We start from the raw sequence: 27,348 nt of genomic DNA on the forward strand, positions 1-27,348 counted from the left end.
TTCCTGTTAAAAGGGAGTTTTTCCTCTCCACTGTCGCTACAAGTATGCTTAGTGTGAGGGATTGTATTTGAGTCAATGAGTCGATGCAATCAACTGGCTTTCCTTATATAGAAAACTTTGAATCAATTTGACTGTATGATCTGGTTGAACTGTAAAGTGCCTTGAGATGACATGTGTTGTGAATTTGGCGCTATATAAATAAACTGAATTGAAATTGAATTGAATTAACCAGCAGTCTACAGACTGACCCACTTCATCTATCTTCACTCCACCACCACATTCAGGCCTGGGGGGGAAACATCACTGTTCTTTACTCCTGTTCATTCATTCGTTTGAGTTTTTCAGATTGAAATGCAAGATTTACGACCTGAAAGTTTCAAGAGATGGAGTTGAACCGGGCAGTTTCTATAATTCGAACCTGATCAAACATTTGAATTCGAAGCATGTGAACGAACACAAAGAGTTCGAGAAACCTGGAAGGACCGCAGCAACAAACCCTGGTATAAAAAGTTCTACTGGATTCACTCTGTATTAGTCTTTTTCCTGCCTCACAAAGGCAGGTAGCAGCTTGACAAAGCCATGATGGCAATTATTTTACATCCAAGTAGGGTGCAGTTCTTCATATATACACACACACATCAATTTATAACAGATGGTATGGGCCGATACAGCACAGCCAGGTATCGGGGCCAAAAAATGGCATCGATGCAACACTAGTTTTTACACAAAATATGTATTGATCACCAGCTGGGTTATTGTTTCAACATAAATATCTGACTTAGAATAAATATGAGAAATAAAAGTGTCTAACCCACTGACCTTTTGGTTATTAAACGAACGTTTTCTCATGTTTCTGGTTAATTATCTGCCTGTGCCGTAAATTCTAGGACTAACTTTCTGTTAAACATTGTATCAGAAGATCAGCTTCAGTGACCAACAGCGATGTTGTAGTTTATAGACACAGTGTTAATTACAGCTCTATGTTGCTATGGTAACATGGAAGCTGCATTCAGCGCAGTTAAAAATAAAAACCACATCTTGATAAACGATCAGCGTGTTTAAGGAGAGAGACATGCATGCGGGATTAAAAGCATCTAAAACATTTCAGTTTCTTGGTCAAATCAGTTCGGATGCAGGCATGCATGTGAGGATCACAGAGAGACGTGCACGGACATGCTGACTGTTCACCACACTTACCACTGATCAACACCTAGCACCACATTCACACATCTATAGACACCAACAAAGGAAGAGAATCTGCAAACTTTCAGCTCAGATTGGAGAGAGGCTGGTGTAGTAAGTTTTCTTATTTTATGTTGTTGAGATACAGAATATGTTCTGCAGATGTTTGGCAGCTCAGCTTTAGAGGAATTGCGTCACATTTAAAACAGGTCCAACTCTTTTCATGTAAAGCAGGAGATGCATGCAGGTGTTCTTTGATTATCCCTCATTCTAGTAGAAGGTGTTGCCGCTGTTTTAATAAAGAAAGACCAAAATGCAGGCAGACAATATGGCCTTTGAGTAATAAAAGCTACAGCATTACAGTCTGCCTTGTATGGACTCTACAATCAATATTTGTGTAAGGGGCCATCAGAGGTAATGACTAAGCTGATGGATGGACTTCCTGTTATATTGGGTGTTGCTGCATACTGACTGGATATTTACCGTCTGTTCTTTGTGTTTGATGTAGAAATTGTAAAGCTACTTACATGTAATAAACAATAACAGTAGCTGTTTTATTTTAAACACATGCATGTAAACTTTCTATGTTCATTTTGCTTTTTTGTTCTGTAGATTCTCTCCTACTTGTGTGTGGTCCTGTTTCTTTGCACTAATTTCAATGTCTGTTAATTTGAGTGTGGAACCAACCAAAGAAAGTAAACTGCCTGTGATTGGCTACTTTTCAGGAAATCCCTCCTCTTAAGACAGCAACTCCTTCTTTATTGTTGTTGCTACTAATGTTAATAATGGCACTGTTCGATTTCTTGGGCTGTGTCCTCATAAGTCCAGATTCAAAGGCCGATTACGTCCTACAAATGCTTCCTCCTTTTTGCTGATTTGAAGGACAGGTCTGATGTATCCTCACTATCCTTGGATATCCCAGGATTCATTGCAAGACCAAGTAAGCCGGCTGCTCTGTGATCAGAGGAAGGTTACTTAGTGCCAAACAGTGGAGAATATTGGAAGTTCAGTTTAATATAATCCAAGTATGTGAATAGTTCAGTCTGAAATTAATGAAAATAGTTGTTGGTTATTTAGTCAAATATGTGGCGGTAATGTTTGATCTATCTAAAGGTTTTTATCTGTTATTGTGTAAATGGGTTTGTCTGTAATTTAAGGACAGATTCTAATATATCTGCAGGGTGGGGACTATAAATCTGATAGGATTTTTATTTTTTTATTGCTGTTTTGCACAATTTGCTTAACTAAGTATTTTTTTATGTTTAATATTAGAGATTTTGCAGATATATTTTCTATACATACATTGTGTAGATTTACTTATATCTTTCTACCCCTTTTATAAAATAGAATAGAAAATCTCTTTATTGTCCCACAATGGGCAAATTTACTGCAGCAGAAAGATTATTGAAAATGGTCACACAAATATGGACCTTAGAAAAATGGATAAGAATAACATCATAGGGAAGAGTTAAAATATAAACAATAAAAAAGTGTAAAAGTGTAAAGTATTTTCCTTCTTTGTGTGTCAACTGTCACGGTTGCTAGGCGACAGAGCGTACGCCGAAGGCTAGATCTGTTTGAATTCACAGCCAATTTTCTTCCGTTCTCCTTATTTTCACGGACTTTAAAGGATCCAGTTCAGATTGACCGTGAATTCAAACACAGCAAAATTTTTTGTTTTTTTGTGATTGTGCAGGAAGAAGCAGTGTTTTTTTTATTCAATCTTTAATTAATTCTATAGGGCTATGGTGTTAATTTTGATACATTAATTTCCAAGCAAAGAAATCGATTTCTAAATGGAAATTTGCAAAGAATGCAATCCAGAAATGAAAGTTTGAGGAATGTTTAAATAAGAATAAAGTTTGGGTAGTAACTTTCTGTTTTGTTTTATTCTTTTTTATAATTTTTTTGTGTGTGTGTTTTTTTTCCTCACAGATTTGTGATTTCAAATCTAATTTTCAAAATGTATTTATTCAAAACCGATGTTTTTAGATTTTTTTTAAAAATCTCTTCTTGCACAACTAATTTTCTGCAAAAAGCATATTATATTTTCTTCAATGATATGTTAAAATTCTTGAACAATTACTGTATGTACTTAAAAAAAAAGTTCAACCCTAATGACAAAAACGATCTAAATAAAATATTTATCAGGTACTTTCACGTCTTTCTTCCTGAATATTCAATGCAGTTGTGCTTTAAGAAAACCCCTGTTCAAATCTTCATTTGTAGATTGACTTTATATTTAAAACTATAAGTTGGTTGTTTTTCATTTTTAGCCAAAGTTTTTTTTAGGAAAAATTATAAAACTTCCAGAGATTTAACTGTGGCTCTGAAGCTACGGGTTGCAGATCTCTGCAATAACTCTGGAAGGTTTACAGGGCTGTGTCAGCGTGGTTTTTCTTGTTCTAAATATCCAGAGTTACGTTGCCTCTCATCCAATGATCACTGAAGATGGACAACATAGCAGCCTATCTGGTTGTTTATGTTTTTGTCATAAACAGTGAATCCACTAATCTGTCTAAATCATTTTTCTACTGATAAATAAATTCAGTAAATTTCAGATGTTCCCCCTTTTTTACATGACTGACTCATTCCTCCTTCACCTAACACAGAACATCATGTGTTTTTTACTAGTTCAACATCTAAACCGTTATAAGACACACAGACCCCACCCCCCCTGCAGGAGACTCACCTTAAGGTCTCTGTGTACCACCCCCATCTGATGGCAGTGGAGTACGGCCTCCAGGATCTGCTGGATGCAATGACTGCATGCAAACAGCAGGGGGAGCAGGTTAGTCCAAACACATTCAGCCCACCACAGTCACATCCGTGCAGAAGCACCAGTCCGCCACCAAAAGCCCCCCTACAGAAACACACACTGATGAGACCTATGAGGATTATAACTGTCTGGAACTGATCAGGGCAAAAGGTGAACTGCTTTTTTTCACCACAATGTGCAAAAAGTTGCTCATGTATGGAGTGAATTTTGTTCCATTATTGTTGCAAGCAAAGAACAGATATTGTAAAATGAATTTTAACAACAATTCAACCAAAAACAAGCAAACTGGTAGGTTTTGAGCATAACTTTGCGGTTTCCTCAGTTTTAATTTTTCCCATTTTTTTTTTCCAAATTTATTTTTCATATTCAGATTACAGATTTAATATGGTCAAATTATATATTCTGTTTTAATTTCAGATTCTATAGTTTCTTTTTTTTCTAATTTTTGTTTGTCAGATTGAGTTTTATGAATTTCATTCTGTTTAAAATGTGTTTTACAGATCACTCCCTTTACTTCTGGGGGTTGAGCTTTCCTCCAGAGTGAAGAAGACACATTTCTATTGGTCTGCATGGATGTTAGCAACATTTTTATTGGTCAAGAACAAACCCTTGTTCTGGGCATGAAGACAATGTGATCTGTATAACGTAATTTCAAAAGAATGCAATTTTCAAAAACAAAAACTCAGTATCAAAGACAGAATTTAAAACAATTAAATAAAATTGTGAAAAGGTTTTTTGCAAAAAGAGAAAAAGTACATCACTTTTTTTCTAAGTTTTGTTCCTGGATCACTTTCTTTTATTTTTTTTTATTGATAAAACCCGCTCTTTTCTTGCGTCATACATTGAACAGAATTCACTCCATACTCAAGACATGGCAGCACATGTTGATTTGCAGCTCTGTGGGGAGACCCTCCGTCTAACCTGCATGTTTTTCTCTCATTTATTTTTATAACACCCACTTTCACCCACTCCAACGTATCCTTGCACATACTCACACTCTTGCTCTGGGGCTCAGCAGGTCTGTTGGTCCTGCTCACCAGGACCAACAAGAACCAATCACCATGGTTTAAAGTAGTGCAACAAGAATCCCAAAAAGCAAAAGACGCACAAGGAGGCAGACGGACTGACAGCAGGCTCAGGCAAATCGCTTTATATCGCAGGCATGTTTTAGAGATAACAGCATAAGACACAGGCATGTGAGTGCAGGGACACAATGAGACATAAACACACCTTGAGGTCCCTGTGCACTATGTCATGTTGGTGCGTGTAAGACACACTGTCTAGAATCTGATGGATACAGTGACTGCGGAGACAAAACGACAGGGTGAACGGCAGAAAAAGGAGACAAGAAGGGAGGACAGAGCTCAGGGATGGTTAGACAGAAAGCTGCAGGGACAGACTGGGAGGAAGGGGGGGCGGGGGTCAGGAAAGACATTGGGAGAAAACTAACATGTAGTAAAAACAGACACTATTTCTTGTTTGGGGGATTGAAAGAAAATGCCTCTAGTCCTTAAAGCTTTAAAAAAAATAAAAACATCCAAGCATAGATCTGCAGACTTTGCAGTTGCACTCTGTGTTTTGCTGACTGTAAAGACATCAATGATCCGACATTTCATTTTGTCTGTTAAAGAAGCTAGAGAAAAGGAAAAAAATCTGTTTATATAGATGTTTTCTGATTCGCATTTTTAAATATTTGTTTAAACATTATGAGAACACTTGCTTTGTTTTATAAGAACAGGAAGTATGATATTACCGTATTTCCCAGAGTACAAGCCCTTTGCTACGTTAAGACCGCAAGCAGCAGAAGCAGCTAGTTTACATGCAAAGTCAATGGTTGACGCGCATCAAGGCGCAGCAAAAGGTCCTGCAGCGCATTTTGAACAGCAGGAGCAGGGCCTCATGAGCTTCTGAGCATCTGACGCGTCAGAAACAGCAAAAGCAGATTTGGAAAAATTGAAATTTTTCTGATCAATGCACCACACCAACCAAGAGAAGCTGATCTGGGAGCTGGCAGGGAGACAGACACAGCATTGCTGATGCAGATCGCTATGGTCACTCCTCTGAAACAGTTTAGTAACATCTAAATTAGTTAGAGGGAGTGGTGGCCTAGTGGTTAGGCCATTGAGTTCGGATCCCAGAGGTTCGAGCCCCACTGCCAATCTGGGTTCCTGAGCAATACCCTTAAAGGTACACTATGCAACCGGTGTTGATTTTCCAGCGAGGCTCCCCCCAGAGGGCAAAAGTAAAAGTGCACAGTCGTAAATATGCACAGCTGTTCTCCTGGTTTCTCCGTCAAGCCAGGTGCGGTTGTTTTGAGCTTAGCAGACAGGCGAACGCAACGAATGACTAATGCTGCGTTCACACTGGACGCAGCTGGCGCGACAGAAGCAGCGAGTTTACATGCAAAGTCAATGGTTGACGGGCGTCAAGGCGCAGCAAAAGGTCCCGCGGTGCGTTTTGAGCAGCAGGCGCAGTGCGTCCGAGCAACTGAAGCAGCGCGTCTGGCGTGTTGAAGCATCTGACGCAGGGAGAGAGACACAGCGCTGATGATCAGAGGCTATGATCACTCCTCTTAAACAGCTTATTGATGCCTAAATGAACTTAAAATGCAGAAATCTGCCGGCAGAATATGCAGTTTGGATTATTTAGATGAAAAACACCTACCAGCTGCCGCGGTGAACCGCGAGGAGGCGACCTGGCCAGAGGCTGCTGATGAAGGGATTCCTAGGCGCACCGCTGGTATGTGGGGGTCTGAGCGGCTCAGACAAAAAAAAATATTGAAGGCAGGATAATAATCTGAATGAACTGACGGCACTGATTACGTTTTCAGTTGTATTTTCTCACTTAAACACATATTAAAACTACTTTATTCCCACTGATCACAGCAAATATATCTGCAAGGCAGAGAAAGGATAGTGAAGCTCCGCCCAACGCGCGTCAGACACACTTTGCACCGCGCAGCCAGAGCAGCAAAGCTGCTTCAGCCGCGCGTCAGAACTAACTGGTACAAGCACCAAAAATGAAGCAGCAGACACGATTTTGCTGCTTTTGCTGCGTCCGATGTGAACGTAGCATAACTGCACAAAGATCGCCACTGTGCTAGCAACGAGAATGCTTTTAACTGGCGGCGTGTAGCAGTTCTCGCCGTAAAGCAAGACTGACTCTTGCGAGACTTCTGAGCCTGTGGGCGCGGGTCGGTGCTCCTGCAATTGCAAGTGCAGTATTTCCCCCACAGACCACCAGGGCGGTAGAGAATACCTTTGTTCAACCTGAAATGACTCATTTAATCATCCAAAACGTTATGGACTACATTAATTAACTGAAAAATGTTGCATAGTGTGCCTTTAACCCCACACTGCTCCCCGAGCGCCACACAATGGCAGCCCACTGCTCCCCAAAGGGATGGGTTAAATGCAGAGAGGGAATTTCATTGCTTTGTACTTGTGTCATTGTAATGACAAAAAGTTGAACCGTCTCTACTGTAAGTAAACTTAAAATTTCAAAACCTGCCAGCAAAATCTTTTTCACTTTTATTATTCTGGTGCCTGCAGTTTGGCTGAAGTACTTGAAAAACGCCTTCCAGCCGCCACGAACAGCAGCGGAAAACAGCGAAGATCTGCTCGGGGCCCCGCCCCTTCTTATAATGTCAACATATGGCAACTCCACTCAGACAAACTGTATTACACCCGTTTCTTAAGAATCAAATCTCTCTTGGAGTTTCAACATATTATTACATATATTTGCGATTATTTTACATTTCAAAAGTATAAAAGTAGAGAACAATCATTGTCAGCCATGAAGGAAAGTACGGCGTTCTAAGACTGAGCTCTGCCATTTAAGGATTTCTAACAAAAAACAGTCTCAGTTTATTTTTATTCTTTTAATTTACATCTGAGGGCAGAGGAGGACAAATGTGACATCTTAAAAAATAACTTTCATAGAGATTCTAGACAAATAAAACAGTTATTCTACTTGGAGAAAACAAACGGTTGTCTTTGACACAAAGTTAAAAGTTGTGTAGCGTAATATCGCTAGCTGACCGAGCTAAAAGAAGCTAACCTGTTAGCTACTGAGCACAGCTAGCTACCCAACTCTTCCCCTTTTTATCATGGACTAACAGTAACTTTGTTCACCTTGAACAGATTATTTTTTCAGTTTTGGTATCGATCAGGTAAAACTTCATCAGTCATTAGACACGCTAACGCTACAGATGCTCCCAACTTTGTACACTGACGCTGGGTGATGTTATTTTCGTTGTCTGGGCAACCACAATTTTTTATGTCATGGGGTAACCAATCCAGCTAATCACGTAGCGTAACGTCACTGGAATGAAGCAGGACCCGAGCAGATCTGGTACCTACACCGGGCGAGAGGCTGCCGTTTAACGGGATTCCTAGTGACAGCACGCCGCCGGTGTACGGGGGTCTGAGTGCGTCCGATGGCGAAATAATATTTGAAGGCAGGATGGTAATCTGGATGAACTGACTGCACAGATAAAGTTTTCAGGCGGACTTTCTCACTTAAAAACTACTGTTTACCCACTGATCACAGCAAATATAGCTGCCATTGTGACAGGCAAAGAAAGGATAGGTCATACGTCAGAACTAAACTTGTACAAGCATCAAAAATGAAGCAGCACGTGCATTTTTGCTGCTTCTGCTGCTTTCAGTCTGAACGTTGCCTTTACCTTTTTCTCACACTATGAACCATGCGGCTTATACAAACGTTTTTCTGTGTTTTCTTTCTAATGGCGAAGGGGCGGAATTTTAAAGTTGGAATTCAGCGAAGAAGGGGGTAATTTTTATTTAGCACATGCTAGCAGCAGGCACGATGGAGAGCAAATGTCCCGAATTCACATAGTTGGACATTTATTTGTCAAGGGACTTGCAAGGGACTTGCTTTTATGTGGCTCAACTCCCGCAGAGCTGAAATAAAGAGCTGACAAAGCCACATATTTCTTTGGACAAGCCATTAAGATAACACGATCTAGCATTCTTCTTCGTCGCTACTATAGGGGAAATATATAGAGCTCCCCCTACAGGCCTGGTGGGAACATTTCAGCAGGTATGAGCGGCTTATAGCCTAGTGTGGCTTATATATTTATGTTTCCAGTAAAGAAATAAATAAAATTAGTGAGTGCAGCTTATGAAATACAGTACATTGACTTTGTCACTACCCAATCCGTACCGGAAGCACGAACCGTCCTGCGCATTGCAAACAGATACACATCCGGATGTCCATAAATAATGTAATTATGGTACTAGAATTACTTATTTCACTCCTTTTCTCACTAAAGTATGCTAATTCACATCTTTCAAAAATGTTTTATGACTTTTTTGAGAGAATTTTGATGCTTTTTACATTTTCTTTGTTAAATTTTTTCTCTGACGTCATTATGGGACATGCTCAGAGCAGTCTGGCAATATGATTAAACCATGTTTATCCGCATTTTAGTTGTTTCTTTCTTCATATTACGTACCATATACCATAATGTTAACACCAAAAGAATACATAAAACCAAAAAAGACTAGACTTATGTTAAAATCCAAAGCCGAAAAAGCTAGCCACCGGAAGTAGCGTAGGATCCCATTTCCAGTGCAGATCGGTCAGAGACGATTGATAAAACAGAAATGATTTTAAGGCATTTATTTTCTCAGGAAATTCATTATTAATCTTTAAGACATTATAGTTTAGTGCGCTTACTATTTTTGATGGCGCAGGACGGATCAATGAAATTCAGGTTATTCTTTAGTTTAAAGCTAAGAATTATCTCCATAACATCCATTAAACGACATTGTGACATATTTCATGTAATTTAATGGTTCATATTTTTTCATCTTAGCTTTTTTTTTTCACCTTTTTATCACAGAAGTCCCTGACAGGATGACACAAACATTTGCTCAGCTTAACGACACTGTAGGTTTAAGTGAATAGCTGGTTATTTTTGTCATTTGGGTGGACTGAGAGTTTAACGGGGCACAGATGGAACACAGAAAAGAAACTGTCAGTGAGAAACTTTGGACAGAAATACAGGCAACTTCTTCACACTCCCACACAAATGCACTCACACTTACACAGCTAACTTGGAGTCAAGGAAACCATTCATGACACATGGGAGGAACATGAGCAGTAAGAATCTCCATTAAGAGAAAATCATTGTGCTGCCTCAAAATGTATACTACGATGAGGTGACCAGATTCCTGAAGTCCAATTTGGGGGCATTTCCACCTCGTAGATAAAAATAATAAATACATATCATCAAAAGAAAAATAGGAAACAGAGACAGTGATGCTTTCATCTAGTTTTACATCCATCCACCCATTTTCTGACACGCTTTATCACGAGTTGGGTGGCGAGGGGTGCTGGTGCCTATCTCCAGCTGTCAATGGGCGAGAGGCGGGGTTCACCCCGGACAGGTGTCCATCGCAGGGCAACACAGAGACACACATGACATACAACCATTCACGCACACACTCACACCTAAGGAAAATTTAGAGAAGCCGATTAACCTAACAGGCATGTTTTTGGAAGGTGGGAGGAAGCTGGAGTACCGGGAGAGAACCCACGCATGCTCAGGGAGAACATGCATTTTTACATATTTATTAATATTTAAACAAATAAAATTGAGTGTAAAATCCAAGAATGTGTCTTTCATTTCCTAAGATTGATTAGATAATCAATGGATAGTGTTTATTAGTGCCATCTGGTCATTCAGTCTCTGTCTTCCTCCCTCTCCATCTTTTCTTTCTAGCTGACTTCTGCCTGCTCTCTGTTTAACGCTTCTATGTAGATATTTTTCTTCCCTCTTTTCAACTGATCTTTCCATCAGTGTTCCTATTTTCTTCCCCTCCCATTCAGTCTTCTAATCTTCTTTCTCTTCTCTTCTATCAGTCTAACACTAATCTATAAAAGAGACATAATACAATCAGAATCCCTTCCAAACACATAATCTCATCATACATATTATTGATGGTGATTATTAGTATTTTGTTTGTTGTTGTCTCACCTCATTAAATACTAAAAAGGCTAATCACCACAATATTTGGAGCTACAGGTAAAAACAAGCTAATAAATGCAGATTAAACAGATGGTTATCTCTTCCTCCATCATTCTCAGATCATGCAGATCTTGTCTCATTCAGTTTTCCATATACTGCCTCCTATTTTTTATAATGAGGAACTTTCATATATCCAAACTGAGTGGTAGAAAAGTAGACCTAAGCCTGGAAGTCTGTTACTTCAAGGCTGGACTATTGTAATTCTTTACAATCAGGAAGTCCACAAACTGTAGTTAAAAGCCTTCAGCTGATCCAAAATGCTGCAGCCAGAGTTCTGATGAAAATAAAAAAGAGAGATCATATCTCTCCTATCCTGGCTTCTCTGCATTGGCTTCCTGTTAAATCCAGAATAGAATTTAAAATCCTCCTTCTCACATATAAAGCCTTAAATGGCCAAGCTCCATCTGATATCAGAGATCTGATTGTTCCTTATGTTCCTAACAGAGCACTTCGCTCTCAATCTGCAGGTTTACTAGTGGTTCCTAGAATTTCTAAAAGTAGAATGGGAGGCAGATCTTTTAGTTATCAGGCTCCTCTCCTGTGGAACTAACTACCACCCTGACTACTTCTAAGGCTAGGCTTAAAACTTTCCTTTTTGATAAAGCTTATAGTTAGAGTGGCTCAGGTTATCCTGAGCTATCTCTATAGTTATGCTGCTATAGGCTTAGACTGCTGGAGGACATAGGGACCCCCATTTCATCATTCTGCTTCATTCTGTCTCTATTCTCCTACTCTGCAGAATCTGTTAGTTCAATCTCTAACGTTCTGCTCTCTCTGCTTTTTCTCATAGTAGCTTCATCTGGTCTGTTCCTGATTGGCTGTGACTCCATCCTGGAGAGAAACATCAGCTGTGCTGCTGCCATCAACACCTTTGATTATAGATGTTGGAGATCGGCCTGTTTTTCAGTGTGGTCCTGTTTCTCTGACTGTGACTGGCTGGATGTGCTCTCTTCATCGTCTGACATGGCAGTTGGCTCAGAGGTCGTCTGCCTGGCTGTGTGTTTCCTGGACGTGGCGCCTTTTACAGCTGCTTTTTGTATCTCTGCTTCTGTCTCCTTGAACCCCAGTCGGCCTCAGCAGATGGCCGCTCACACTGAGCCTGGTTCTGCTGGAAGTTTCTTCCTGTTAAAAGGAAGTTTTTCCTCTCCACTGTCGCTACAAGCATGCTTAGTGTGAGGGATTGCAATCGAGTCAATGAGTCCATCCAATTAACTGGTTTTTTGAACCAATCTGACTGGATGATCTGCTGAACTGTAAAGTGCCTTGAGATGACATTTTGTAAATTGGCTCTATAGAAATAAATTGAATTAAACAGCAAAACATCTTATAACTCTACTTACAATAACTATCTGATGATATAAACTAAAGGTCACCAATCCGTTCTACGTCTAAACATCTTTAGATGAACCCTTGTTAATCCCTGGAGAATCACCAAACCAATTGTTTTCAATCATTCTGTTTAATTTAATCTGGTCCTATTTCCTCATTCCAGCTGCAGCCAATGGTCTGTCTTAGTTTTTGTTGATTAGCTTGGTTTATGTTATATTTCCGATCCTCATCCTTAGTAGAACAAACACATAAAAACCCTTTTTTATTAACCTGGGCTGTGGTCACCGTAATTTACGATGTTCTACTGGAGAAGATTTAACTTCTAATAGTTAAAGTCAGAGTTTTGTAGCAACTCAACATTAGCATGCTTTTCCAATTTAGTTTGGCCTCTTCTTTTATTATTTGATCTTACCATGAATCGGAAACTGCTGTAAACTGTGTCGTCATGCCACGATGAAGCCGATTATAAATTAAATGAATTGTGTTTTGTTATTGTTGCAAACAAAAAACATGATTTGTACACAGAAATAAAAAAAAAATCAATTAGAAATATAACTGATAAGCGAAAGTAGGTCTGAATGTAACTTTGCTGATTTTGTAAGACTTTTGTTTGGATTTTCTTTTTCAATTTCAAATGATACTTTTTCCCCTTAACTTCTGGAAGAAGGATTTCATCTGGAATAAGTATTTCTAGCAGTCTGCATGCACGCTGGTTTTGTGTTGGGCTTGAAGTGAAGAGAATGTGATCTTTAAAACGCATTCTCAAAAGAACGAAATCCATAAAACTCAATCTGAAAAGAAAAAGAAAATATAAAATCTTTAAAGACAGACTTGAAAAAAAGTTTTATTTCTGGATTGTTTGGTTTGTTTGTTTTTTTAATTTCAGTAACTAAACATGTTTTGCTCGCAACAATAATGGAACAAAATTCACTCCATAATTTTCCATAAAGTGCAGAATGGATTTCCCTTCTTTGTCGAGCTAAATGTCCTTGTTCATCATATTCAGGCCAGAGGAGAACAAGATTAACGTCTGAACACTATTTTTACTGTCAAAAGCATGGTGGTGGCAGCATTGTAATGCGGGGCGATTTAACCATCAATGATACCGATGCATTGCATTTAGTGCTATCTTTTTTTTGTTGGGATATTGTGTGCAGAAGACAGCCCTCAGCTTTTACTGTTTACCGTAGAAAAGGGTCAGGGGTTGTTCTCAGACTTCTACCATTTCACAAGCACAGCACTTCTATAAATTTACAGTTTTTTACAATTGCCATGACAGATTTTTCAATACTTTTAACAATTTTCCAAAACTCTTAACACAGTTAGCTCTACATCGACAAATTGAATTTTTTTATTTTTCTGGTTTTCCAGAGTATTTCTAAATAAATAAAGTAAAGTAAAAGTAAAGTATTTACGTATACTGCAGCAATTCTGTCTCTGTCTTTTGTTTCATAAAATGTAAATTCTATAAAGCTACTTTCTGCAGCAAACGAAACAAAATGCATGTGCAAAACAGAGGTGTGTCCTTGTACAGTTACTGTTTATGGTATAAGGGCACGCCTAACACATCTAAAAGAATGCAGTTTCTGTAATTTCAGCTGATGATAGTGGGGTTTTTTTTGTCATTGTGTTATGATTGATTAAATGTTCATGTTAGAAGAGAACACATGTCAGTGTTTTGATTAATTATATGATTTTGAAACATGTTTGCAGTGTTTTGTTAGACATGGTGTGTCGTGTTAGTATAATATTGTATTTTGAAAATTAGTTTTGGAGTTTAGTTTACAATGTGTGAATTTGAACATGAAATTAACCGTTTCGCCAATTGTGTGTTTTAGGTGTGTTGGTGCGTTAACAGTTTAGCAAACCCATTAAATGTATTGAAAACTGTGTCACAGCGATTTTAACAAACTGTAATTTGGAGTGAGCAGGAAAAAAATGATGACACTTGTCGGACTGTAGTTCAACTTAGCTAATTAAAAAAGTTTATTTTTAACCTGTTTAAAGGAATAGTACACCCAAAACATGATTAGCCTTCATTTTCTACTCACCCCCATGCTGAACAACACTCTGGAGTACTTTTTTGATATCTCAAATGCATCTGGAGATCTGGGAGGCTTCTTGCTGTCTGCTGACATTCAAATAATGGAGGTCTATGGTGACCGAGACAGAAAGGTCCATAAAAGTCCACAAAATACGTGTCAATATTCCTCCATACTGCTCGTCCAATGTACTCCAAGTGTCCTGAGTGGGTAGCGTCCATAATTTACTCGAAACGAAGTCATTTAGAATGTTTTTAGAGCATAAACAGTAGTGTATAGGATTTCCTGAAACCGCGTTCACTGCGCTACGGAAACCGCGGCAGACCAAACCAACGCATTCAGCTCGGCAAAGAACGCATGCTCTTCCTCAACACTGAAGTCCTCAGACATTTTTCTTTCGTTGTTTCTTTCTTTGCACAGGTAAACAGCACATTTCTTCTTCTACGCTTGCATTATTGTAGAGCAGATGCTGAATGCGCACTTTCATCTGGTTTGGTCTGCCGGCTTCCGTAGACTCGTGAACGCACTTTTAGGAAATCCTATACACTACTGTTTATGCTCTAAAAACATTCTAAATGACTTCGTTTCGAGTAAATTCTGGATGCTACCCACTCAGGACACTTGGAATACATTGGACGAGCAGTATGGAGGAATATTGACACGTTTTTTGTGGACTTTTAAGGACCTTTCTGCCTCGGTCACCATAGACCTCCATTATTTGAATGTCAGCAGACAGCAAGAAGCCTCCCAGATCTCCAGATGCATTTGAGATATCAAAAAAGTACTCCAGAGTGTTGTTCAGCATGGGGGTGAGTAGAAAATGAAGGCTAATCATGTTTTGGGTGTACTATTCCTTTAATTGAAATACTGGTGTCAAATACAGTAGTACTACTGGAAGTAGTTTAGCTTGCAGTAGTGCAGTAGTCTACGGCTTGCAGTAATACTACTGTATTTTTTTACATCCAAATAAATATGTTTCACACAACATCTGTTGTTAAATCCCTAAAATCTGTTAACTGTTCCTCCTATCATCCCTGTCCCTTTCTTTATTCTGTCTTGCCTCCACAAACCACCTACTCACTCTAATTGATTTAGGTCTACCTCCTGAGGGGGCGACAGCGTGGGCGTATGTACACTTTTTTTTGAGTGTGTGGCGGAAGGGGGGGCTCCTTCCACCTTCATTTGCAATTCAGCTCATGGAAAACTGTGCAGAGGTGGGATCTGTCAGAGCTACAATGCGCAATGCCTCTATTCCCCCCCCCCCCCAAAAAAAGACAAAAGAGCTCACATACAGGCAATGTGTCAGATTGTTCTGCCTGCAAATGAGAGGAGGCAAACTCTCCTGGCTGCTAAAGGACTGCAGAGGCTGAAGGAGTGACACATGGAGGGGGGGAGGCAAAGACACAGAGGGGGGGTTTACCTGGCGTCTGCTTCGCTGTAGTACTCCCTTGCCACGATGTCTTCAAAGAGTTCCCCTCCTGTCACCCTGAGAAATATAAAAGATGGAGTTTGAAATTGCACACATCTGTTTCACTCAACGTGCTTTTAAAAGACACACACGCGCGGATAGGAGGGGGATGTCCTCATTAGGGGGAAACCCCGGCTGCAGGATTCTCTCTGACAGTGTTGCCATGGAGACTGGCTCCAGTGCGGGGGAGTTGTGGCTGCGTGTGTGTGTGCGTGTGTGTGCGAACACTAAAGCGGGATCCGCAAGCAGGGAGGGGAGGGTGGGTCTGTGCGGTTATGTAACGGCGGGGAACTGCTTCAGAAGCAAGGAGAGGATGAGGAGAGAAGGAGAAGGAATGCAGGGATGCGGATGTGAAGTAAGGAAGGGAAGTTTGGAGGAGACAGATGCAGGAGAGACTGAAGGGTGTGTGTGTGTGAAATCGGAGGCAGGATTTAGAGAGGAAGGAAAAGATACAGTAGAGGAGAAACTTACAGGTCAAAGACGAGGTAATGGAAGCCTTCCTCTGAAATACTGTCATGAAGACGGACTGTAAGAGAGGAATCAAGATCCCTTTTAATAGGATTAGGCACAAATTTTAAAGCAAACACTTAAAAAAAAAATCTCCAAATGACCATGGAGCTGCACAGAGCACGCTCAGAGGTTTCAGTCTGCAGAAAAGCCGACGGATGCCTCTGAGGTCAGGCCGACACGTTCCCTGTTTCTATCAAATCCTCGAGCAGCTGTGAGATGTCACACGCTGACACATACAAACCCCAAATGTGTCGGCTCTGTCATAACCACGTGCTCGTGCTTGTTGCAGCCTGATCATCTAAGTCCGATGCAGATGGACGAGCTGCCTGCAGCATTTCTGCAGTCTTAACTGGCGGTTCCAGCAGATGCAAGGTTTTCCTTTGGATTTGTTCTATTTAATAAACACTGACATGATATAATCAGTATAATCAATCCAAACAGCAATACCAATGTATAAAAAATAACATAAGGTAAGGACTGACTGCTCTGGCAGTGAGGTAGTTGTTTTATTGGCCTGATATCAGAAAGCATCTCTGCATCACCTTCTTTTAGCAGGTGGTGCTCCATAGTGCATCGTCTCAGAGCAACAAGCCTGTACTTTACAAGTCCTGTACATTTCATGGGGAGTGATAAAATGGTGGAGCACTTAAAAACAACCTCAGGGGATTGCTGAGCTACCTACGCTCCATGTAATTAGAAAAACAAATATAAAAGTAAAGTAACTTCTTTTGTATATATCCTTGGACTACATTTGCTGTCCAAGCAGACTGCTTACGTAAGGGGAGCTTTTGTCGCCAGATGTCATTGATAAGCTGATTAAATACTAATGGTATTTAGTTCAACAGAGTAATGCTGAAACTGATAGTGGAGGTAAGGAAACCTCAATTCTATTCAGTTTATTTCTATAGTGCCAATTCACAACACATGTCATCTCAAGACACTGCATCGACTGATTCAGCAATCCGTCACACTAAGCATGCTTGTAGCGACAGTGGAGAGGAAAAACTCCCTTTTAACAGGAAGAAACCTCCAGCAGAACCAGGCTCAGTGTGAGCGGCCATCTGCAGAGGCCGACTGGGGTTCAAGGAGACAGAAGCAGAGATACAAAAGGAACTGTAAAAGGCGACCCCTCTAATATCATCAGCTAAATTCTGTAGGTTGTAATCAAATACTGTTGAAGTCTAACATCTAGTATCTCTGCAAACAGCATAGGAATATTTGCCGAGTACTAAGAGCGGAAATCAGGTTTTTCACATTTTCAGCACCATCAAATGATCATAAAATAACAAGACTGCAAGGTCCATAACTTTTTTAGATGATTTGCCAAAACAAACCCTTAAAAACAACAAATAATTAATTAATAATGAAAATATAAAGAATTTATTTTTTAAATAAAAAAATTTTTACTACTTTTTTAAGATGTAAAAGCTTCTCAAAAGCCCCAGATATTGAGAGTTAAAGGGTGAGATTCAGTTAATGCTTGGCTCTTGCCAACCACGGCTACTAAAATCAAACAAAAAGCAATAAAAAGAGTTTATAAATAATATTTGAGATTGGAACCCAGTCTCTATCAAACATTGTTTCCATCCTCCACTTATTTCAACCTTGAAATAAACAGCAGCTGTCGTTGATCTTTGATCGTATTCATCTTATTATGTTGGAGTTGGTTTGTTTTTAAAGAGCCAAGCTTCTAGGTGGCCGTGATATGAAAGAGATATAAAAAAAAAAAAAGGCTTACCGATGTTGGGATGTTTGAGCAATCTGCAGATCCGGGCCTCTCTCTCCAGCTTCTGATGGTCTACAGGAGCATTTACCAGAACACGGGCAGTGGATTAAAATCAGTGGCGTTCAAATTACAGTAATCATGTACACTCTCTGAAGGGTTTCTGTTCTGTGACGGTTGGATGTTATGAATGTTTCAAGTAGCAAATCTAAGCTTAGAACAGTATAAGAGAAACAGTAGAAAGAAGAGAGAAAACCAACAGACTAGAGAAAATGAAAGGAAAATTAAGTTTTTAAAACTAATCATAATAAGTGAACTTTATTGATCTCACATTGGAGAAATTTACCTCTGCATTTAACACATCCCCCTTGGAAGGCAGTAGGCTGCCATCATGGGACGCCTGGAGAGCAGTATGGGGTTAAGGGTCAGACTGTCAGTCTGTAGGAGTGGGACTCGAACTCAGAACCTCAGGATTCCCAGCTCTATGCCCTAACCACTAGGCCTCCAATTATGAGTATTAAAGTCGTAGGGAAGCAGCTGTTCCAACCGTTGCATTTCTGAATTCTCCCGAGTGGTGCACGACTTTACACAAGTGAATAAAGTGAATGTGATTGGTCGTTTATCAAGGGGGCGGGATTGTTGTGGTGGAAGGTTCGCAAGCAAGTTTCGTTGTGGCCGGTTTGTCGGAAGCATCTTGCTAACCAGTTAGCAACTTAGTGCTACTTGGTCCCAATGGGAAATTCCTTTGGGACCAAGTAGCACTAAATTGGTGACTTAGAAACGACACTGTCAAGGAACGCTATGGACAGAGGAAACATGCAAGAGGAGGAGAAATTAGAGTCGGAGGTCGTGCATGAGTCTCCTCCGTCATACATTTTTTATTCAGAGGAGGAAAGCGGGGATGAAGATGTTGTGGAAGAGGACGCCAGGGCAGCAGAAGCTTGGTTTGGTGTAGAAGGCTTCCAGCCGTACATGTTTGAGCCCTTGCCTCGCAACGCTGCCAGTTCTGTTAGCTCTACGCCTGCTGAAGACACAGACGTCCATCCCCGTGAACACTGGGACGCAACTCAATGGGAAAGGAAATTATTCTGATTTCTTATTCCAACCGTTGTATATATATTGGCTGCGACATATGAATCAAGATGCTATGACCGAAAAAATTTGATTGACAGATGACCGTTGATATATGATTGGTGGAATTTAGGTGTTCAGGCTGAAGTATAACTAACTGGCCTGCATAAGATAATGGAAAAAACACAGATTTTAAGACAGGATATTTTTTAAATAGAAATTTTCTTACTTTTGGGACAATATCATCTGATAAAGAGTACATTTATATACATGTTTAAGCCAGAATGATTTTACATTTACACATGATTTCCCTACAACTTTATAAGAAAATGCAGAGAAATTCAGATAGGGGGGTTGATTGGGAAAATGTCTCTCAGCTAGAAGATCCAAGGTTTGATCTTTGAAAACTGTTATTTATATACAAAACTTTCCGTCTGTGGTCCTCCCAGCTCTTTTTTTTTTTACCCTAGAATCGATCAACAGTAATAACAACATCCTCTAAAGAGACAATTCTTCCTAATCTGAGCAAGGCGGAGGAAAAGTAACAGAGATCAGCGCTGAGGCTGATGCCAGATAACAAGCTGTCTCAGAATAAAAAATGACTTAGGATCATATTTTGATAAAAGCTGGGTACAACCCCTGCAAGGGGTGTCCCCTTCCTTACAAGATGTCAGTAGAGCAATGTTTTTTTTTCTGCACAGGCCATATATGATTGCAATAGCAAGAGTCAAGTCTTAATTGTAAGTTTGCTGCAGCTTTTAATGAGCTTTGTTATCCATTATCAAACCCAGTCCTGGGATGAATAACCGATTTAGACATTGTGTGTCATTGTTTTCCCATTTTAATTGCTTTTCTGCAGCCTTAAAAAAAATCTTACAAAGGTTCTTCCAAAATGTTTTCTTCTTCAACTATTGTGACATTTGAGGGGGATCAAATAATTTAGACAGGGGCCAACAGGGGTCAACAGTGCCCCTATAGAATTGATCATGTCCCCTTTTATGGCCCTTGTTCCAAAGACATAAAACAAAATAAATCCATGATAGATAAATAATTAGTCGGAACAGAAACAACACATGATAGGTTCCTTCAACCAATTACATTTTTTGTTTTTACAATGTTCTTAAAAACAACCCTATAAGCTTAAAGCATGAGTCATATTGAGATAGGATCTCAGTTTTCAGCTGTTGGATCTGACGTTTCCAGAGCTGAATCAATAAAAAAATTTAATAAAAAAGAGGGAGTGTTGGCCTAGTGGTTATAGAGCAGTGCGCTTGTGCTCTGAGAAGGTTGAAAGTACCTGTGCACCTGGGTCCCTGAGCAAGACCCTTAACCCCACACTTCTCCCCAATAGGATGGGTTAAATACAGAGGTACATTTCTCCAATGTGAGATCAATTAGTTTCAATTTAAATAAAAAAAGAAAAGTGCTCTTTGGTTCACTTTATATATCAAACAATGAACTTTTGTTATTGTTTTAAGCATTTTGTTCAATGCCCCTGTTAACAAACACTGGCCCCATCCAGGCCCTCTGGTAAATTTGGTCTAGGACTGCCACTCATAACTATTATGTTATAATAATATGTTAGAAAAACATTCTATAACTAATGGAGAAAATAAAAAAAAATAAAAATAAAACCAGGAAATAAAAGAACAAACTTGGCAGACAAAAAAGAGGGGAAAATAGGGTCAGAAAGGAGGGAATTAAAAAGGACAGAAAAGAAATAAAACAGGACAGCAAATATAAAACAAATTCATCTGTAAATCAGAGCAGAAAAGAAAGAGAAAAGAGGTGACAGAGTTAAACGTTGGAGATATTTTAGGAAGAAAACAAAAAAAACCTGAAAGAAAGGCATGAAATAAACAAGATCAAAATACAAACTAATACCAACTGTAAATCCAATATGGAGAGAATTTTGTTCCTTTATAGTTGCAAGCAAACAACATATCTTAAGATAAATATAATAAAGAATATATATATAATTGAAAAAATATAACAAACAACAAAGGTACTGTTATAACTTTTTATGCTAATTAGAAATTTAACAAAGTTTCATTTCCATATTGCTTTGTTTTGGTCATTAACTTTTATAGAACGTGTTCTTTGCTTGTTAGAACAATAATGGAACGAAATTCACTCCATGAGTGAATTTCTGAAAAACCAGGAAGTGAGAAATAGAAATGGAAAATCCTGAGGAAATGTGAGTTATATCTAAAAATCCGCTTCTAGCTGAGTGACAGCTGCTCCTTCCCTGCAGTCCAAACGCACAGCTGCTCCAACCATGACATGCAAAACGATGAAACTCTTCCTCCTCCCAGAGCAGAAGGAAGGACGGAGAGCAGCTGTTGTATTTTTAATAAAGGTGCCATGTTATAGACTTCAGCGCAGTCTCACCCCATCATGTCTGTTCTGAGTGATAATAACACCAACGCTGCTATTTTCAGACGTTCTCTGAGGCGTTTGCTCATTATTTGATCAGTATAGAAAAAAAAATGAGCAGGAGAAGAAAGAAACAGATGTTGCTTCGTCATAGATGGACTGACAGGGACGGAATTACATCTTAAAGCAAATGAAGAAGAAAGAAAGTGATTAAATGAAACTCTGCTTTCTTCTCAGGTCATACAGTGGTTTGAAAATAGCACATTTCAAACAGAAACTTACAGGTGCTGGTCATAAAATTAGAATATCATGAAAAAGTAGATTGATTTCAGTAATTCCATTTAAAAAGTGAAACTTGTATATTATATTCATACATTACATACAAACTCATATATTTCAGATGTTTATTTTGTTTAATTTTGATGATTACAAATGACAACAAATGAAAATCCCAAATTCATCATATCAGAAAATTAGAATATTACTGAAGACCAATAAAAACAAAGGATTTATAGAAATGTTGGCCAACTGAAAAGTATGAACATGAAAAGTATGAGCATGTACAGCACTCAGTATTTAGTTGGGCCTCCTTTGGCCTGTATTACTGCAGCAATGCGGCGTGGCATGGAGTCGATCAGTCTGTGGCACTGCTCAGGTGTTATGATAGCCCAGGTTGCTCTAATAGTGGCTTTTAGCTCTTCTGAATTGTTGGGTCTGGTGTATTGCATCTTCTTCTTCACAATACCCCATAGATTTTCTATGGGGTTAAGGTCAGGAGAGTTTGCTGGCCAATTAAGAACAGGGATACCATGGTCCTTCAACCAGGTACTGGTAGCTTTGGCACTGTGTGCAGGTGCCAAGTCCTGTTGGAAAATGAAATCTGCATCTCCAAAAAGTTGGTCAGCTGCAGGAAGCATGAAGTGCTCTAAAACTTCCTGGTATGTGGCTGCGTTGACCCTGGACCTCAGAAAACACAATGGACCAACACCAGCAGATGACATGGCACCCCAAACCATCACTGACTGTGGAAACTTTACACTGGACTTCAAGCAACGTGGATGAAGTGCCTCTCTTCTTTTCCTCCAGACTCTGGGACCTTGATTTCCAAAGGAAATGCAAAATTTACTTTCATCAGAGAACATGACTTTGGACCACTCACCAGCAGTCCAGTCCTGTTTCTCTTTAGCCCAGCCAAGACGCTTCTGACGCTGTCTGTGGTTCAAGAGTGGCTTGACACAAGGAATGCGACAGCAGAAACCCATGTCTTTCATACGTCTGTGTGTGGTGGTTCTTGAAGCACTCACTCCAGCTGCAGTCCACTCTTTGTGAATCTCCCCCACATTTTTGAAGGGGTTTTGTTTCACAATCCTCTCCAGGGTGCGGTTATCTCTCTTGCTTGTACACTTTTTTCGACCACATCTTTTCCTTCCCTTCGCCTCTCTATTAATGTGCTTGGACACTGAGCTCTGTGAACAGCCAGCCTCTTTAGCGATGACCTTTTGTGTCTTGCCCTCCTTGTGCAAGGTGTCGATGGTCGTCTTTTGGACAACTGTCAAGTCAGCAGTCTTCCCCATGATTGTGTAGCCTATAGAACTAGACTGAAAGACCATTTAAAGGCTTTTGCAGGTGGTTTGAGTTAATTAGCTGATTAGAGTGTGGCACCAGGGGCCATCAATTTTGAACCTTTTCACAATATTCTAATTTTCTGATATGATGAATTTGAGATTTTCATTTGTTGTCATTTGTAATCATCAAAATTAAACAAAATAAACATCTGAAATATATGAGTTTGTATGTAATGTATGAATATAATATACAAGTTTCACTTTTTAAATGGAATTACTGAAATCAATCTACTTTTTCATGATATTCTAATTTTATGACCAGCACCTGTACTTCATGAGTTAGTTTTATAGCAGAATGATAGATAGACCCGTTTCAGGATGGGTTATATTCCATTTTTAAAGGGGCAATAGAATGCGACACTGAGTTTCCATTGTCATAGATGAATAACGATATCCCACCACGCCTCCTTTCTTACCATAAAACGGGCGAATTCAAATGAAGCACCGAGTTGACGTAAACTCGGGGATGTTGCCTTATTTGGTTCTGGCCTGTACTTTTGTCACGCCCTGAAATTGACATACAGACCAGCCCACTGGTTCACTGACCCAAAGAACATGAATAGAGGTAGATGTAAGACACCAGTTTAGCTGTTTAGTTTACATTTGGGTTTACTTCTACAGAAATTACAAAGCAGGCAGTTTCTCTATTGAAATTTAGCAGAACCACGGGCGTAAATGCAGAGTTCCAGGCTGCAGGGAGAAAGGGGACATTTTTCTTGTCTTCCCGAGGATCCGAGGACACGACAGGCATGGATTATTTTTGTCTATCAGAAGATCCCTGCAAGGTTTGATGCTCAGCTGGTCATTTGCTCTAAGCATTTTACTGAAGACAGCTTTCAAAGTCTTTTTTTTTTTGGTTGACTGCTGGGCTGCTGACTGGACCAGACCTGAGCAGAAAGCAATGAGCCGCCCATCCTCAGCCAGAGGAGGGGGGCTGGTAAGGCAGGCAGGGGGAAGCAAGGGGCTGCCGGTGTCCAGGCTACCGTCACCGGGTCGGGTTCGGTCACTCCGTCCCCCGCTGGCTCCCTTCCGCCCCGGTTCCCAGACCAGCCCAGGAGCTGACGGCTCAGTTCCAGTGCCCAGTGTGTTTCAATTACATGCTGCACTGTAGTCAACCTAAATCCCGTATGATTTTGAAATTCCCCCCGGACATTTTTTTAGGTTTGAAAAGTAGGACATGTCTGGGAAAAAGAGGAAGTCTGGTCACCCTACCATATCAACAATTTGATGTTTTAGTGAGTGAGTGCTTGTTGCTATGATGCGTCTTTGCTCAGCAGCTTCACTTGTTGTAAACCAACCAATCAGCACACAGCTCAGCTAGATATTCATAAAAGGAAGTAAACCTGTCGTTTCATTCTGGGCTTTTACCCAGGCTTGCATTAGGGCTCATAGAACAGCAAATATGCCATTTTCAACCCAACCAATGTTACACACCCTATTCAGAGACCTTAAGGACCAAATACCCTATAGAATCATTCTATGACCCCTTTAAAGGTTTAGCTGCTGTTTAGAACTCAGCTTTAGATTGGTAATGAAGCCATCATTTGCTGCTTTCTGAAGAACAGACTCTACAATTTCTACAAGCTGTCAACAAACAAGCGCTAGAATATGCTAATGCCTGCTTTTAGATCCAGGACACACATAATGATGATGAGATGCTGCTTCTTCTGCATATTTGCTGTGTATCTTATAACGCCTCGTGATTCCCTTTTTTTCCTCACCTCTGGCAGAGAGCTTTTTGGTGTTGATGATTTTGGCGGCGTACTCTTGGCCCGTGCAGAGTTTGACACAGCGACGCACCACAGAGAAGGCCCCCCTGGGAGACAAGAGACAGCACAAAAAAGGAGGAAGAAGATGGGTCAGCTGTCGTAAAAGCTTTGTCAGCATCAAAACGGGCATCTCAGCTATCGGACACTGACCTATCTGGCCTCAGCCGATAGCAACAGATATGTGAAGGATTTTAAAACACTTTAAGACAGAGATTAAGTGCTATTTCCCTCCTCTCTCCCCTCGGTGGACTGGTTACCAACCCAAATGTTGGTTAAATTCACAAGGCTTGCCTGAAACAAAATTCATCCCGGACTCACTTTCCTCTTTTATTCTCATGGTATCACTCTGCTCAAATCCACCTCACTCTTAATCATTAATTTGGGGTGGAGCTAGAGGAGGGCATGGATGACCCGACCAAATCATTTGCCATTGAAATGTAGAAGATGTTCAATTCCATTTAATTCAGTTTATTCACATCACATGTCATCTCAAGGCACTTTACAATTCAACCAGATCATCCAGTCAGATTGATTCAAAGTTTTCTACCTAAGGAAAACCAGTTGATGCATCGACTCATTGACTAGAATGCAATCCCTCACACCAAGCATGCTTGTAGCGACAGTGGAGAGGAAAAACTCCCTTTTAACACGAAGAAACCTCCATCAGAACCAGATTCAGTGTGAGCGGTCATCTGCAGAGGCCGACTGGTGTTCAAGGAGACGGAAGCAGAGATACAAAAAGCAGCTGTAAAACGCGGCCCGGTTCCAGGAAACACAGCCTTGCAGACGAGCCCTGAAGGCTGATTTATACTTCGAAACCAGGTCGACTGCGTGTGTCGCAGTGAACACAGAGATGTCTCCGCCCCCTCCGTAGTCACCCGCTCTACACTATCCGTGTTTCCTTTTTGGTACCTTACAGATTTGTTTGGTTTTTATGATCGTCATTATGGAAAACAACTCTTGAAGTTGGACCAGCTAGAAGAGCGAGGTGCTCGAGAAACCTGGGACCCTTTTTCCACCTGGATCCCCGCTCTTTTTCGCCCTCATGTTCCCACTGCGACACACTGCTGTGGGAGGATAACCAGCCCTTTTGTTCCCACAGAGCAAAAAGTGGTTGAAAAGAAACTGAAAAGACGACACGATTTACGTCCAAATGACGTCTACATTCGGTCAAACAGTGGAAGGTGAAAAGACGTAATTTTAAGATTGTCGATGAAAAGACATCGAAAACTGGGTTTGCAATGTCTTTTCAACGTCTGTTATTGGACTAAAGTGGGACAAAATCAGACAGACCTGATTAAGCCTTAAAACTAACATCTACATGACATCTGGTCTAGTGGGGGTTGTCAACCAAATCAGAAGATGCTGCTGCCCCCTCCACCATTTACCTGTCTGTCACTAGAAGACAAGTAAAGAGTCAACTGTAGAGGCAAAATCACAATATGCACCAGGTCCTGAAGACCTGTGCAGAGCAGCTCTGTGGGATTCCACAGCACCTCTTCAGCCTTAGTCTGACCCAGGAGATGGTTCCATCAGACATGGGCAATGTGGAGTCAACAATTCATCTCCATGTCATGTATTTGTTCTACCCAGCCACTGAAGCAGGTGAGTCCAATCTTCACCGTGAATTAACCTGTGCAAATTGGACTCACCTGGTTAATTGGCTGGGTAGATTAAATACATGACATGGAGATGACTTGTTGACTCCACATTGCCCATGTCTGGGTTCCATTGATGTGGAAGACCTCCTGCCTTGTTCCACTACCAAAGAAGAATCAACGCAACACTCCTCTGTGACTATAGACCAGTTGGCATGATATCCCACATCATGAAGGTCCTAGAGAGATTTCTATTGGTTCACCTAAGTAAAAAAAAAAGCAGCTATCAGCATCCCCTGCAGTTTGCTTATTGCTGTGGAGTTGGGGTTGAATATGTCATCGTACGAATGCTTCAGCAAATCCACTGTCATTTTAGACGAGGCAGACAGCACTGCGAGGATCATGTTTTCTGATTTCTCCAGAACATTTAATGCAATACAACTTTATCAGAAACTCTAGAAGAAGAATCGCCTGGATCAAAGACTACCTGACAAACAGACTACAGTTGGACAATAAGCTGAGTACAGAGAGCTGTCGAACCGCTTTTTGGCATGGTGTGGAAACAACTGATCCTGAGTGTCAACAAAACAAGGGAGATGATTGTAGATTTCAGAAGAAACGGGAACTAGTCAAATGCTATTAATATCATCGGAGAGGAAGTGGAGGTGGTAGAGGAGTATAAATACCTTGGTGTTCACCTGGACAACAAACTGAACAGGAGATGCAACAGTGATGCTGTTTACAAGAACAGTCAGAGCAGCCCAGGGTACCACTTTTGTCATTTAGAGCTGGCTAGCTCAAGTAGTAAGTCATCCATCC

General features: G+C 40.3%; 1 protein-coding gene across 13 annotated transcripts in view; it reads right to left on the minus strand.

Annotated features, from left to right (window-relative positions):
• LOC119790907 (calcium/calmodulin-dependent protein kinase type II subunit beta) overlaps positions 1-27,348 on the minus strand; it is a 129,645-nt gene that overhangs the window by 92,081 nt on the left and 10,216 nt on the right. For 9 of the 13 annotated variants that reach the window (XM_038296659.1, XM_038296671.1, XM_038296669.1 and 6 more), the window contains exons 2-6: positions 24,884-24,978; positions 18,106-18,165; positions 16,329-16,383; positions 15,810-15,875; positions 3,875-3,947 (exon numbers count right to left, since the gene is read on the minus strand). In XM_038296659.1, coding sequence (XP_038152587.1) covers positions 3,875-3,947; positions 15,810-15,875; positions 16,329-16,383; positions 18,106-18,165; positions 24,884-24,978 — 349 coding nt within the window. Of the gene's footprint in view, positions 1-3,874; positions 3,948-5,191; positions 5,265-15,809; positions 15,876-16,328; positions 16,384-18,105; positions 18,166-24,883; positions 24,979-27,348 lie in introns of all 13 variants that reach the window. The other 4 variants (XM_038296668.1, XM_038296672.1, XM_038296661.1 and 1 more) reach the window with 1 other exon arrangement.

Source organism: Cyprinodon tularosa, unplaced genomic scaffold (genome assembly GCF_016077235.1).
Source record: "Cyprinodon tularosa strain WSP-4 unplaced genomic scaffold, ASM1607723v1 ctg374, whole genome shotgun sequence".
Lineage (NCBI taxonomy): Eukaryota > Metazoa > Chordata > Actinopteri > Cyprinodontiformes > Cyprinodontidae > Cyprinodon > Cyprinodon tularosa.